The following is a 15,905-nucleotide window of genomic DNA, read 5'->3' as shown; positions in this document are numbered from 1 at the left end:
CGCCGCCTAGCGAGTCTAAATATGTTCTGAATAGGAAGTTTTGATAGTTGTTGCGGAAACTACAAAACCAAGTATGCGGCCTAAACAGACGTCGCCGTCTTCTTCTTGCGCGCGATCATGTAGACTGACCACAGGACATGCCAGGCCATACGGGGCCTTCGGATGTAGCCTACCTCCACTGAACCATTGACGTAAGGGATGCACGTCTAGCGTGAAATAAACTTCTAGAAGTAGACGATGTCTGTTCTCGCCAGACCCCATTGCATTAGTAGCTGCCCACCTGCATTGGGCAGTGGCACTGCCCTGCCCAATGCCCTCACTACTCTTAGGTGGTTGATGAGTCTGATCTCTGTGCGTCCGACGCGCACCACCAGTATAATCTCCCTGGAAGGAGCAATAGGACCGACGCTGGGCCACCACACGCTGAGCTACGATTTAAGCCAAAAGCTTTCAGTTTTAAATTTAAAGTTCCTCCTGCGTCGCCGTGATGGACAAGACTACGAATTGTTTCTCGGCTTCGCTAAGCGGAACCCGGTCGGCTTCAAGCTGTTCCCCAGCACGCTGCTGACCGGGTGTATTGTCGCAGCGAAGGCAAGCCGCTGGTGGTGCTGCCCTCCGACGAGACGGAGTAGGGAGGTGGGGGTGAGCGCAGACCCGCGGTGTTCGTCAAAGGAAATAATCGCGTGCGCTCCAACTCCAGGCCGCCCAACTGACTCAACTTACGCTGCCGCAGTATACGATCGGGAATTGGACGTAAGCTGTTTCGAGCGTGGCCAGTATTTTGTTGCTGTATTATGTTCAAACCGTGGGGTGTTTGTTATTCCGGTCGCAACAAAATCTATTGGACTTCCCAAGAGATTTTGTTACCACTGCTCTATTCATTCTTCAACCCAGACTTCGACAGGTATCATCGATTGAATAGCATTCCCACAAGTGTCTGGGCAGGATGACCACCCCGAAGCAATCATTGCGGTGTTCGAGGCAGCAGCGCAGATATAGGATACAGTTCGTGCCTGTGTATGGATATATCCGATGGAATGGAACTAGGGCTGGTCATCGTCGTTGCAGTCAACTGCTTGATAGAGACCAATTCGCAGTTGGCGACAATAATGAAAGATCTTTAGGCACGGATGGTGCTGATCTTATACCGTTTGGTATGAGGCAATCTTGCAATTATGGTCATCTTTGACGCTCTGGTTTGCCAGTCGATGGCAGCTGTATTTTCGCTATGCGTAAATTTGTTGCCATAGTGACCCTAGATAAATGGTCATTCAGGCACTCTATTTCTCCATGCAGCACCCAAAACAGCCTGTGCCACGAAACAATCAAGCTCGTACCAGGACGAACACCAAGCATGACCCGGGCCGTGTCCCGCCATGGGATAGAACATCAGCTGCGTGAGCCCGTAGAGGTGTGAAGTGGTGGTTGATATCTGTGTGTGTCAACCGAACTCATCGCACGAGACCCCTTCTCGTTTGCTCAGTTCTCAATTTGCCTCGCAGTTGTGTCGTTCAACCGTTCAAAGTTTGTCAAGTCAAGTCTTCTCGTCCAGTCCCCAGTGTTTTTGTCCAAGATGAACCTCACCAAGATTATCGCGCACCTTGCAATCATTGCTGCTGCTATGGGCTCGCTGGCTGAAGCTGGCAAGTTCGGGCCGCAAACCCAACAATCTGGTGTCTCGAACGACGACGCGTTCACAAACCCGGCGCGCGTCACTCCCGCGCCTACGACCATCACGCCCACCGTCACCCCGGTCCCTACTACCATTGCGCCCACTACGACCCCAACTCCGACCCCAGCGCCTACGACAGGAGTGGCTGAACCGCCATGCTCGACTCCTGCACCTACTACCGAGACAACAACTGGCGTGAGCGCCGGCACGTCAGGCAACAAAGGTAGCGCCACCGTGAGCGCGTCTGTGTCGAACGGCAACAACAACAACAATGCCGGTAACGGGTCGGGATCCGGCCACGGTAGCGCGTCGAGCAGCGGCTCGAATGGTGGCACCAATGTGAGCGCTGGCACGGCAGGCAACAATGGCAACGCCACCGTGAGCGCGTCTGTGTCGAACGGCAACAACAACAACAATGCCAGTAACGGGTCGGGATCCGGCCACGGTAGCGCGTCGAGCAGCGGCTCGAATGGTGGCACCAATGTGAGCGCTGGCACGGCAGGCAACAATGGCAGCGCCACCGTGAGCGCGTCTGTGTCGAACGGCAACAACAACAACAATGCCAGTAACGGGTCGGGATCCGGCCACGGTAGCGCGTCGAGCAGCGGCTCGAATGGAGGAACCAACGTGAGCGCCGGCACGTCAGGCAACAATGGCAGCGCTACCGTGAGCGCGTCTGTGTCGAAGGGCAACAGCACCAACAATGGCAGTGCCACCGTGAGCACATCTGTGTCGAGCGGCAACAACAACAACAATGCCGGTAACGGGTCGGGATCCGGCCACGGTAGCGTGTCAACCGGCGGCGCGAATGGAGGAACCAGCGTGAGCGCCAGCTCCACTGGCTTGAATTCAGGGCTGAATGCCGGAGCTGGCCTCGGCGCCAACGCAGGACTGAACGCCGGAGCTGGCCTCGGCGCCAACGCAGGACTGAATGCCGGAGCTGGCCTCGGTGCGAACGCAGGGCTTCACGCGGGTGCCGGTCTTGGCGCTAATGCCGGCCTCAATGCTGGCGCCGGTCTTGGAGCGAACGCGGGTCTACGCGCCGGAGCTGGCCTTGGCGCCAACGCAGGACTGAACGCCGGAGCTGGCCTCGGCGCCAACGCAGGACTGAATGCCGGAGCTGGCCTCGGTGCGAACGCAGGGCTTCACGCGGGTGCCGGTCTTGGCGCTAATGCCGGCCTCAATGCTGGCGCCGGTCTTGGAGCGAACGCGGGTCTACGCGCTGGAGCTGGTCTTGGAGCCAACGCAGGATTGAACGCTGGCGCTGGCCTCGGCGCCAACGCAGGACTGAATGCCGGAGCTAGCCTCGGCGCCAACTCAGGACTGAACGCCGGAGCTGGCCTCGGCGCCAACGCAGGACTGAACGCCGGAGCTGGCCTTGGCGCCAACGCAGGACTGAACGCCGGAGCTGGCCTCGGCGCCAACGCAGGACTGAACGATGGAGCTGGTCTTGGAGCCAACGCAGGATTGAACGCTGGCGCTGGCCTTGGCGCCAACGCAGGACTGAATGCCGGAGCTGGCCTCGGCGCCAACGCAGGACTGAATGCCGGAGCTGGCCTCGGTGCGAACGCAGGGCTTCACGCGGGTGCCGGTCTTGGCGCTAATGCCGGCCTCAACGCTGGCGCCGGTCATGGAGCGAACGCGGATCTACGCGCTGGAGCTGGTCTTGGAGCCAACGCAGGATTGAACGCTGGCGCTGGCCTCGGCGCCAACGCAGGACTGAATGCCAGAGCTGGCCTCGGCGCCAACGCAGGACTGAATGCCGTAGCTGGCCTTGGCGCCAACGCAGGACTGAACGCCGGAGCTGGCCTCGGCGCCAACGCAGGACTGAATGCCGGAGCTGGCCTCGGTGCGAACGCAGGGCTTCACGCGGGTGCCGGTCTTGGCGCTAATGCCGGCCTCAATGCTGGCGCCGGTCTTGGAGCGAACGCGGGTCTACGCGCTGGAGCTGGTCTTGGAGCCAACGCAGGATTGAACGCTGGCGCTGGCCTCGGCGCCAACGCAGGACTGAATGCCGGAGCTAGCCTCGGCGCCAACTCAGGACTGAACGCCGGAGCTGGCCTCGGCGCCAACGCAGGACTGAACGCCGGAGCTGGCCTTGGCGCCAACGCAGGACTGAACGCCGGAGCTGGCCTCGGCGCCAACGCAGGACTGAACGATGGAGCTGGTCTTGGAGCCATCGCAGGATTGAACGCTGGCGCTGGCCTTGGCGCCAACGCAGGACTGAATGCCGGAGCTGGCCTCGGCGCCAACGCAGGACTGAATGCCGGAGCTGGCCTCGGTGCGAACGCAGGGTTTCACGCGGGTGCCGGTCTTGGCGCTAATGCCGGCCTCAACGCTGGCGCCGGTCATGGAGCGAACGCGGATCTACGCGCTGGAGCTGGTCTTGGAGCCAACGCAGGATTGAACGCTGGCGCTGGCCTCGGCGCCAACGCAGGACTGAATGCCAGAGCTGGCCTCGGCGCCAACGCAGGACTGAATGCCGTAGCTGGCCTTGGCGCCAACGCAGGACTGAACGCCGGAGCTGGCCTCGGCGCCAACGCAGGACTGAACGCCGGAGCTGGCCTCGGCGCCAACGCAGGACTGAATGCCGGAGCTGGCCTCGGTGCGAACGCAGGGCTTCACGCGGGTGCCGGTCTTGGCGCTAATGCCGGCCTCAATGCTGGCGCCGGTCTTGGAGCGAACGCGGGTCTACGCGCTGGAGCTGGTCTTGGAGCCAACGCAGGATTGAACGCTGGCGCTGGCCTCGGCGCCAACGCAGGACTGAATGCCGGAGCTGGCCTCGGTGCGAACGCAGGGCTTCACGCGGGTGCCGGTCTTGGCGCTAATGCCGGCCTCAATGCTGGCGCCGGTCTTGGAGCGAACGCGGGTCTACGCGCTGGAGCTGGTCTTGGAGCCAACGCAGGATTGAACGCTGGCGCTGGTGCAGGAGCTGGAGGCCGTGGCGGGGTTAGTGCGGGTGCTGTAGCCAATGGTGGTGTTCGCATGTAACCTGCCGATGTGGGTTATTGTAGTTTTTATTGTTTATTAGACGGCTTGACTTGACCAAAATGTTTTGTTGAGATCCTGTGTGGCCATAAAACTCGGTCTCGTTGCGTTCTGTGTTCTGTATTGAATACTTGGTTCAATATGAAACACTGTCACATCAACTACTGAAATTCCCGAATAGTACCTAATACCCTCGAAAACGTAACCCAGAGTTACGTGGTTGCGCCAATAGAAATAGCAAGTATAATTTGCTGCATTTTTGTGCGAAAAACTAACGGTATTTTTGCCAAAAATTCGCAGTTCGAAGAACTGTCGTTTGGGGGTGTTTTTCGGATGTCATCAAGTAACATTGGTGCAACATTCTCCTACTCCACGGATGTCATCGAGTAACATAGGTACAACACCAGCCATCTCTGGAATACAGGGCTGTTAAACATCAACAGCGCCTGCAGTCGTCCAGAGATCTACGACTACTTCGGCATTCGTCAACTCGTGGGCCATGAGGGACGTGCTGTTCTCGTCGCTGCAGGGAGAGTGCGCCTTCATGATGCCGCCGCCGCACCGGCTGCGCCGCCCGCTCACTACGGCCACCCGGCGGTTTCTCATCGACGAGCCACCTACGTCGAGCATAATTTTGAGCTCCGTTTATTGACCTTATCGATGGGAGGCCTGTTCAAGTTACTCAAAATGTCCGTCCTACCAAGGGTGCCGCTAATGGTACTTTGGGTACTCTAGAACATGTCGCCTTCTCTGCTAATAAGACCTTCAAAGATTTTCATGACTCGAACGCTGGTATTGATGTGAAGATTGCCTCCGACCCACCACCTTACGCACTCGTCCGTATTGCTGGGGGCCCCAATGCAGTCGCTATTGATGCAGATTCAGACTCCGCCATTTTCCTATTTTTCTACGACGCACAGGCGTACTCTAAGACTTATATCCCTCTCTCGAAGTCTATCACTGGTGAGAAAAGATCGCTATCGCTTCATTTGCAATAGCTCCCAATTATTTCTGCGGTCGCTTCTACCATTTATAAAGTGCAAGGGGAGACACTGGAATCAATGGCTATCGTCGAATGAAAGTCGTCAGTCGGAATCATCAGTAAGCCCCAGCAAACATACCTGTTGGTTTCTCGCGTCGCTTCTAGTTCGGCTTTCTCGACTTTATCTCCCTTTACTCCTACCCTTGCTCAGTGGTCCAACCCTCCAACATCGGCATTGCAAGCAAAAAAAAAACGGTTATGCGCTCTATCCGCTGCCGTTTTGCAATCTTTTAATACCAATTAATCTATTCCTTTTCAGTCTATATGTCGTTTGTTTCAACCTTCGAACTGCGCCTCCCCCCCCGGGTCCACCACCCGGGTCCCCGAATTGCAATATTGGTTTAAAAATGAGGGGAGGCACTAATAATCAGTACCGGGTATTATGTGATAATTTCCTTTAGTCCAAACAGCGTTCACCTTTTTAATGGGCACTAATAATTATTTCTAATTATTAGTTTAAGAAGTATACACCTTATAACAAACAAAGGAAGTCGGTATTCCCGTACCTTACAAAATGAATTCTTTTCATATTTCTCGTTTGGCTGACGTTTAAAAGCTCAAAACAAATGCTTAAGAATTTGAAATGACAATCTAACTGTCAAGCATTCCTTTTGTGACGTACGGTGTTTATGAATGTATAAGAATCGGTTCTCGAAACGGATATAGTGAGTGCTGTATTCCATGGCAGAGCCAGGGAATTGTGTTTTCCACTTCAGAATTGTGCTTCCGGTATACCGGTGCATACCGGTACATTGGGGGTGACTACACCGCAGACCAACCGATGGACGCGTGGCGTTTTGCCTCACTTTGTCTTCAGATCAACAAGCAAGCAACGAAGAAGGGGGTTACTTTACCCAGCCACGCCATGATCACCCGCGGGACCACCGACCAAGCCACCCCCAGCTCCCCGTCATCCAGGGCCGTGACGGCTCCATCGAATAGCGAGCTCCCTGCGGCTGCTGCTGGCGTCGCTCCTCCTGACGTCGTGGACGTCACGGGTGCGGACGAGCCGTGGACGACGGCGCCTGCAAGGCGCACGTCCGAGCCCGCACCGCTACGCACGAGCAAGCGGGCGACATCGAAGCCGGCTTCTGGTGAAGCTGTGGTCGACGCCCGCACGGGCAAGAAGAAGGTGTCGAAGCGCGCCACGGTGGCATCGACTGCGGGGACACCAAGGAAGCCCACGGGTGACAGCGGCCGCGACTCCGACTCTGACCTGGAGGACAAGCCGCCGGCTCCACCTGCGAAGAGGCCGAAGAAGACGGTGACCTCGGCGAAGACCAAGCAAGCCAAGGCGGTGGCGGTCGCGAAGCGTCCGGCGGCTACGTCGAGGTCCGGCGGCGGGTTCGACCTACACGAGTTCATGGCATCGTTTTCGCCCGGTACCGCAGTCGAAGAGAGCGCCGCGACCGAGGACCCCGCGGCTCAGGCCAGTGCAACCACGCAGGGAGTCGTAGCCCAGGACGACCATGCTGTTCCCGCTCAAGTGCAAGCCCTGCAAGCCGAGATCGAACGGCTCCGTGCGCTGGTAGCCGGGCAGGGCGTTGGCCAGTTACCAGTGGTCCCCGCCTCAGCCATGCATGGAAATCGGCGCGCGAACGGGAAATTTTCCGCGAGACCGTCTGTTTTCCTAATCGCTCAGCCCCGCCCGTCGCCAAAACACCGTGTCTACCGGGGAGTCAGGAGGACTGTACCGGCACCGGCACCGCCCAGACGGGTATTTTGACTTTACGGTCCGGGTTGGCCATACAGCCACCCACACCTCAGACTATACAGTCCAGGTTGACCATACAGTCACCCACGGCCATGCAGCCAGTACCGGCCATACAGTCGATACATTCAATTAAGCATATGCGTGAAGCGTCAGCTCTGACTACGTTGCAAGATGTTTCGTGTGTATCAGTTCATGAAAGCGAGCTGAACTCTGCTACAGAATCAGTATCACGGACAGTCACGTCGCCGGGATCGATGTACCAGTCTTCGAGCCGCGGCGTCAAGTTTCCCACCGAAGAAGAAGACCGGTTGCGTACTGGAACTGCACCGCGACCAAGCCACCTGCGCCCGGTCATTAGCATCAAGGCCGCAGCAGCGATGCACTCGAACGCTCGTGAAAGAAGCAATCTATTGCGCGTTACTCGCAGAGCCACTCTGGCTCAGGCTATGGCAAAATCGGGCGTTACGCTACCTCCGGACAACTACCCGCTGTCGCGACCGGGAGTGGCAGGGCCCGAGTTTCTTCTTGATACTCCGCTGCGGAAGGCACTATCGGAGTATGCACGGCGGTCGGGCGCCTCCCTTCCAACTTTTGTCGAAATGGTGCGCGGGCAGACGGTTAACGACTACCGACCAAACAAAAGCTTGGTGCCATCTGTGCTGAACGAAATGTGCAGGGGCTGCGAACATTTAGAAGAGCTCCAGAATATCGTTCATGGTGGTGTTAAAGTCCGGTTAAGTAAGACGCCTCCGCGGCAGGTACAACGGCCACCAAACCGCGGGTCGGCGAGAGACCGTCTCAATGTGCTCCGCAAGAACATCCGCAAGGAGCAGGGCGCAGGGCGATGCCTGGTGCTCGATCGGGACCTCCTCAATCAATGGCCCGAGATAATCACCAGCCCCTTCGGAGTGGTCGACAAGGGTGGCGAGGACACCAATGTTACAGGTCGAACGATTCACGATCTGTCGTACCCCGAAGGCACCTCCATCAACGACTGTACGGACCAGGACAGCATCGTTAAGCCGGAGTATACACATTGCGACGCGGTGGCAACCGAGATCCTGAAGTCCAAGCGCGCCACCCGAATGCTCGTGTCTGTGTGATGGATGGTGATATAGCCTCTGCTTTTCGAAACATCAGCATCCACAGCATGTGGTATCGGGAAATGAAGCCGGAGCCAAAACCCAAAGGCGGGACGAGGGGCGAAGAAGACTCGAGGCGCCGGCGCTAACTGGCAATCACAACCTATCGCCAGTCATTGAACTAAACTCCCCGATCGCTGATTGGCCTAAATAGGCCGGTGACGATGACTCGTCGACGGTCCCAAGTCAAGAGCGGGCGGTTGCAGCTCGCTAAGTACGGTGCGAACCTACTGGCAAGATCCGAACCTATGAGTCATCGGCGCCTGTCCCGAGTCGTCGGTGGCGTTTCAGCGGCCGTTTGAGTCGTCGGTAACACCGCCACGTCGCAGAGAAAGCGCCGAAGAGTCGTGAGTTACAACTGGCGGTCCAAAACAGACGCGTTTATACTTGATATTTGTATTGATCGATAGGAAACTTAAAAGAAGACAAGATAAGCCTTCGGGCAACAATAACAGAACAGCTTTTCCTCCCAACCATGCAAGGGCGACACCGGTGCCTGCAGTGAACGACCTGCAGCTCAAGGTAAACCTGGTAGGTAGGATTATGACTGTCGGTGGGCACATCTACTAGTGTAGCGTGTGTTCATCCCTGGCAGGGCCAAGAGTTAGTGGCCGGTGTATTGGTAGCGACGAGTCGTCGCCAGGAACTGGAGGAGCGAGAGCGCACTCCATTTATTTCTTCCCGCCGGAGTATAGCTCCGGCACCCTCGTATCACGCCGTAAAAGGCCGGGACCCTTCCTTCTGAGGACCTGCGAGGTATATTTTGTGTGTGAGAGCGTGCTAGCCTTTGCTCGTGGCTAGTGACGCTGAGTCTTCCGTCGGTCGACTAGCGGAAGCTCGGTACACAGGGGAAACATCAACCCGGTGCAAGGGAAAGTTCCTGGGCCTTCAGGTTCTAACCCTAACAAGCCCATTGAGTCTTCGGTGACTCGGTGGGTGTTGTTGGCGGGGAAAGTGTGCCATATATAATTTAGCGCGTGTTCCTACACGACAACTGGTGCCGCGACCCGGGATTGGTGTGACCTTCTGTGTTTCGTGCTACTGCAGGTCGATCGACTTTACGAGCAACCAAGAAGAAGAAGAAGAAGAACAAGAACAAGAAAAAGAAGAAAAAAGACGAAGAAAGAAGAAAATGGCGAAAGGATCACGATCAGCGGTCCCAGCAACTCCGATGAAGACTGGCGGAACGCGTGGCGACGACTCGACTGCAGCCCTGATCACGCCGCATCTCGACCCGATTGCTGAGCGGACTGTCAGCTTCGACGACTCGATGACTGGATCCGACGCCAAGGACGAAGAAATGGATGAAGACTACGACGATTACCTGGAGGAGAAGGCGCCTGCGCCAGCGGTGGTGACACTCGAGACTCCGGAAGATGCAGTGCTGTCTGCGGGACGCAGCGCGGGCACGCGTTCGTTGTCGCGAAACCTCGCGGTTGAGTTTGACGATGACACGCGCTCCGTGACGCGCAACCTCGCAGATGAACTGGATGATGTGGATGGCCCAGAGCCAGCGTATGACGACTTGGAAGACTTTGAAGACGCCGCCGACGACTCGAGGTCACCGGTCCTGACGACTCAAGTGACCGAGCAAACCTCCGGTAACCGGCCGCCACTCAACGGTGACACGCCGGCGGCCAACAAGGTTCTCGGTCGACTTTACGAAGAGATGAAGAAGAGCGACTGGGGTGAGCTATTCGAGCCAACGATGACTCGCCAAGCAGTTTGGGCCGATTTGTGTCACGAGTTGGCTCGCCCAGTGAGTTCCATAACAATCGAACAAGTGGTGAAGGAAACCGAACGATTTTTGAAAGCATTGGGGCTTCGGCCTCTGGAGCACCCTTCGCCGTCAACTCTGGAGTGCTGGGTGCCGGCAGAAGCGGGAGCGCTGGAAGTGGAAGAAGCGACTCCGCACAGCCTTCGGAGTGAACTCGTTCACTCTGGACGACTCGCGGAAGACTCGTGCGGCTCACGAAGTGGTCGACCCGGCTAGCGTGCCGCTGCCGACGACTCCGAAGAGGGCAATCTGCGAAAACCCCAGCCGAAAACCCACCGGAGGGGTGTTTTGCGCGTCAGGAGAGCGATCCCCGTACTTTCAAGACTCCCACATGGTGACTCCACCAACTACGGGCTACTCAGACCGCGCTGGACGCACCACCGATGACTCAAAATCGGCCAGGGGCACGAAAAACAGCTCAGGACGGAGCACGATCCGCCGCAGCGGGCCCACCGACGACTCGTCGGACGAAGAAGCGGACTTTACCGGCGATGGAGGAGCGCAGATGGGCGAGTACCTGCGCCAAATCCGTGAGGTGACCGAATCCGAGTTGCTTAACGCGACTCCGAGGATCGAGGTGACAACGCATCGCCCACTGGGGCAGATCAAGGCATTCTCGGGCACCAGAAACAAGAGCGAGAACTCGATGCAATTGCTTCGCGCCTTTGTCTACGACATGAAAGGAACGCGAGCATCGCCCAACGAATGGTGCATGCCCTTCGAGCTGAGTCTTCGGGACGGCGCCCTACATTGGTACCGACAACTGCCCAAGAAGACCAAGCGAACGTGGAGCCTCTTAAGCGAAGTTTTCATCAAATACTATTGCTCCCAGTTCAACCAGTCAGCGGAGACTCGCTACTACTCAGCCAAGCGCGAAGACAAGGAGCATGTTTGCGACTACCTAAACCGGCTCAATGGCTATGCCAGGAACGCCGGAATTCGGTTTGAGAGCAACGACCGCAAAGCACGCGTCCACGTCAAGCGGTTCCTCGAGACTTGCGGCGACCGAGGACTCGAACGGCGCCTGCGTCACCTGCGCATCTCAGACATACATGAGTTGGAAGAGATGATCCAAGAGATATTGAAGATTGACGAGCGCAGTTCGTCCCGCGAGTCGTCGCTGCCTCACTCTCGAGCTCGGGATGCCTCCCTACAACGTGATGACAGGCGTCGTGATGACTCGCGCCGCCACGAGCGCTCGGAAGACACTCGCCGACGTGATGACCGCCGCCACGACGACTCGCGGGATGCTTACAACCGTCGCGACCGACGCGAACGATATTATGAGCGTCGTCGCGACGACTCACGCAATATGCCTCGCGTGAGCCTAACTGAAGCATCTGTCGCCGACATCGTCGCCGAACTTCATGGACGGGACACGCGGGGCGAGCTGCAGCAACAACGCCACAGATATGATGGCGACAGCAACAGCGAAGATGGAAGTGAACACGGCAGCGACGACTCACAACGTTGCGGCGAAGACAGGGGTGATAGCTATTCGTCAGACGGAAGCGACCACTACCTTGCGGCAGCCAATGACAAGGAACGACGAGTCGCCGCTGAAGGCACGTACGCCCGGTCCGCCAACCGACAACCCTGGGGTGACTCAGCGGGGCGAAGCCAAGGCCGGGACAATCGGCTCCAGAACTGCGGTTACCACGACGAGAAACCTCGCTAGTATGGGCCGTGCGCAGCCTGCGGGGGCCTCTATCACTCGGCGCACTACTGCCGACGTCGGTGCAAGCTGTGCAAACAAGTGCACGACGCCGGAAAATGTGAAGTGTTCCAAGAAATCACCAAGATCATCAAGTCCAAGGTGGATAAGAAAGACCTCACGCCCGAGCTCCAAGAACTCCTGTTTTCGGACCATTTAAACTAGGCAGCCCACCAACTACGACTGGGTTGGTCCCAATCGGGCTGCCACAGTTAGCCGAGCCCGGAATTGGAGCCGAGTGCATCTTTGCATTTGTGGGCGAGCGCGAATGGACGAAGACTGAACAAGACAACGACATGAAAACGACGGAATTGGTAAAGGAGAGAGGCGATTGCCTCGGTGGAGGTGTATGGTGTGAAGAAGACGATAACGAAGAGGTGGGAGATACCGCCGAAGACTGGCTGACAAGCGCAATACAAGAAGACTCGCGCCGACGACTCGTTCCAGAAGTGCGACTCTTAGCTGGAGAACGGATGGGATGGTGGTCGGCGCAGAAATTTGACAAGCGCGTAAGGATGCGGACACTGGTGAACGGAGCCGTGAACGATTCACGCACGAGGATATTGCTGGACACTGGGGCAAACGTCAGTGTCATCTCGGAGAAAATTGCCAAGCGACTGAAACCCCGCGAAGTAGTGGGGCATGGACGTTGCATGGATGTACAAGGAATTACCAAGGGCAAGATAATGACGACTCGCCGAGCGAAGGTGAAAGTCACCTTGGATGGGAGCGCGTTTATGTTTTTGAAGTCTGGATAATGGATCACTGCGCCGGGGTAGAAGTGGTGCTTGGCACCGACTTTATGATCCCGGCCGGTATCCGACTGGACCTCCTAAACGCAACGGCCAAACTCCCCGACGAGGTAATGATCCCGCTGATCAAGACTCAAAACATGATGGACGAGGCCGAAGGAAGCCACGTCGCGTACGGTCCGACGGAACCAATGCAAATACCGGGCCATGAATGGGACGAGTTCAAACTACAGCGGCGACAACCCGAGCCGACGACTCACGTGCCGTGGATTCGCCGAACTGAGACGTTCATCCCGACTGTCACCAGGTTCTACAAAGGACGTCCGGTCAGGATTCGACTTACCAACGCCTCGGATAGGCTGGCGAGTTGTCCAGTGCACTTCCCGGTGATAGTCTGGGTTTCGATTGGGTCGCTGCCGAAGACTGAAGGCTACGTGCGGCTAGATTCCGCAAAGTACAAGGAGTGGCAGGTACTCGCATACGCTGCCGCACGAGACAAGACACTACTCAAATGGGAAGCTGAACTCTACCAACAATGGTTGGCCAAGCAGCCTCCAGCGGTGGAACGAGTGAGATATCCAACACCTAAGGGTATCCTGCAGCGACCTGACGAAGACTCGGCTGAGGAACCACCCGTTAACAGTGAACGTGACAGTGCCGACGACTCGTCGGTGACGGATGACTCAGAATGGATAGCGGAAGAACATCACCGACGACTCGACGCTACTGCCGGCGACTCGACGGGGGTGACGACGACCGACGATGAAGCCATGACTCCAGCAGCAACTGGATCAGGACTGGAGACTGCTGACTCGACGGTGCGCCGCGACGAAGACCAAGGACTAGAGTGCAGTCCGAAGAGGCATCCACCGATGACTCAGACTGCACCCAGCCGAGAAGCCGGAGACATCTCAACGACTCTCGACCAGACGTTCATAGCAGTAATGCGCGTACTGGCCACGGAAGGTACCGTCGACAGAAGCGACGAGACGACAGAGCACCCGGCAGCGGACATCGAACCGGAGGACTACGCGCATGAATTAGCGTTCCTCCCCGATTTATCGGAAACGGTGCCGACAACACTCGACTACTCGGCGGTGAACGTCAAGAATCCCGAGTTGTCGTCAGACCAACAAGAGAGCCTAATCGAAGTACTCCGGCGCCATGAAAGTATCATGATTGCGAGCGGGAATGCACTCCCACCGCCAGCATATGGCGTTGTCTACGACATAGATGTGCAGGGGCACGCGCCGATCAAACAACGGGCCCGACGGATCCCGTTCAAGCATCTCAAGAAATTGTACGAACTACTCAAAGGACTGCTCCAGGCAGGGCTCATCGCGTTCTCGGACAGCCCGTGGGCCTCGCCAATCGTTATTGTCCTCAAGAAGAATGGCCAAGATATCCGCCTCTGCATTGACTACAAGATGGTCAACGCGGTAATGGCGATCCTGGAGGCTGGGATGCCTTTGCAGCAAAGATGAAGGCCGCCGAAGACTCGGCAGAGCACTGCCGACGACTCGAGTCGTCCCCTCGCCTACCAGGCACTACATCGACGACTCGAACCAAGTTTGCAGCTGCCCGCGGTGACTCGAAGACGGCTGAACCCATTACTCGGCTCATTAACAGCCTAGAAGCCGATATGTTTACGACCAACGAAGCCGACGAGTCGTCGCTGGTGCCTGTGTTTGACCGGCGATCCTTCGTGGACGATATCTGTTTCGGTGGCGAAGGCTTCGACAGTTGTTTGGCGACGCTGGATCGGCTCCTCAGTCGTTTTGAAGAGTGTCGGATCAGCGTCAGCTTTACCAAGAGTATTTTCGTGCAAGGACGCGTTGACTTCCTGTCCCATGAAGTGTCAAAAGACGGCATTCGGCCCGATCCGAAGAAGCTGGACGCGATCACTAAGCTGTCTTTCCCACGAACGAAGAAGGGAATGCAGTCTTTCCTAGGTGCGCTGAATTACTACAGCCACTTCATCCAAAACTTCGCTGTCTACGGCGCAGCGCTGTACCAGCTCAAAGAAGACGATTTCGCGCCAGGGGGTGACCTCACAGTTGCCCGCCGGAGTTTCCAAGCTCTCCAAGACAAGGTTGCGGCAGCGCCGATACTCCGCCACTTCGATCGCACCAAGGAAGTACACGTCATGCTGTTCGCAAATGAGTGGGCATTGAGCTCCACGCTGCTACAGTTGCATGATGACAAGTTACACCCTGTTCGCTTCTGCGGACGTGTATTGAAGGATGCCGAGATGAACTATCATGCGGCGGAGAAAAAGGTGCTAGCGCTGTTGCTACTGCTGAAGACTTGCTACACTCAGTTGGCGGGGCGGACAATACGAGTCTACACTCGCTTCTCCACATTGGAGTGGATTACCAAGTCGAAGCCACTCTTTGGGAGAGCTGTACAATTCGCGGTATTGCTCTCCCCGTGGCACCTGATCGTCCAGCGAGTCAAGGAGAAGGACTGCGCCTTCACCCAGTTGCTCCAGTCGACGGTGACCAACTTCGTGGATCTCGATGACTCACTGGAACTGGTCGCCCCGCCGACTAAGGGCTCACCGACGACTCGCATGGACCCAAATTTGCTTTATGCACGCCTACCGACGACTCATACAGGCTTCGTGGTCTCTTTCGATGGGTCAGCGAAGACTGAGAAGTACGGTGGTTACGGCAGTTGTTCATGGATCGTGTGGAGCCTTCCGGAGTGGAAAATAGTTATTGCAGCGAACGCTTACCTCGAGAAAACCACAGTCAACATCGCCGAGTACACCGGCATGAACAACGGCGTTCTCGCCGCGATCGAACACGGCGCCGAAGACTTAGTGGTCGTGGGAGACTCGCGATCCAGCAATCCCTAGGGGTGATAGCTTGCCGGAAGGAATCACTGATGGCACAGCTGAATCATCACAAGGAGATCACGGCACGATTGCGGTCAGTCAAATACCTGCACGTGGTACGCGAATACAATGCTGCCGCGGACTCGTTGGCAACAGAAGCCTTGGAGTCAAAAGTTTCCAAGGTCATTCTGAGTGAAACCCGGAAAGCAGAGTTGGCCGGACTCAATCGGATACAAGAAGTGATCTACGAGTCGCCGCCGCAAGG

At 56.9% G+C, this 15,905-nt stretch overlaps 2 protein-coding genes across 2 annotated transcripts; both read left to right on the top strand.

Moving 5' to 3' along the window:
• Positions 1 to 1,573: 1,573 nt before the first annotated feature.
• IUM83_05576 (fibroin heavy chain) lies at positions 1,574 to 4,663 on the top strand (the record flags this gene model as incomplete). The annotated part of the gene is made up of 1 exon (XM_067929723.1): positions 1,574 to 4,663. The coding sequence occupies one exon, from the start codon at positions 1,574 to 1,576 to the stop codon at positions 4,661 to 4,663; it is 3,090 nt and encodes a 1,029-aa protein (XP_067798067.1).
• A 1,904-nt stretch (positions 4,664 to 6,567) lies between these two features.
• On the top strand, positions 6,568 to 7,222 carry IUM83_05575 (Serine/threonine-protein kinase Nek2; the record flags this gene model as incomplete). Its single annotated transcript, XM_067929722.1, has 1 exon — positions 6,568 to 7,222. A coding segment is annotated over one exon (655 nt), but the record flags the coding sequence as incomplete, so codon positions are not given.
• Positions 7,223 to 15,905: the final 8,683 nt, after the last annotated feature.

This window comes from Phytophthora cinnamomi (genome assembly GCF_018691715.1).
Source record: "Phytophthora cinnamomi strain GKB4 chromosome Unknown Contig10, whole genome shotgun sequence".
Taxonomy (NCBI): domain Eukaryota; phylum Oomycota; class Peronosporomycetes; order Peronosporales; family Peronosporaceae; genus Phytophthora; species Phytophthora cinnamomi.
The sequence above is the reverse complement of the archived record's forward strand: the minus strand, read 5'-3'. Positions and strand labels throughout refer to the sequence as shown.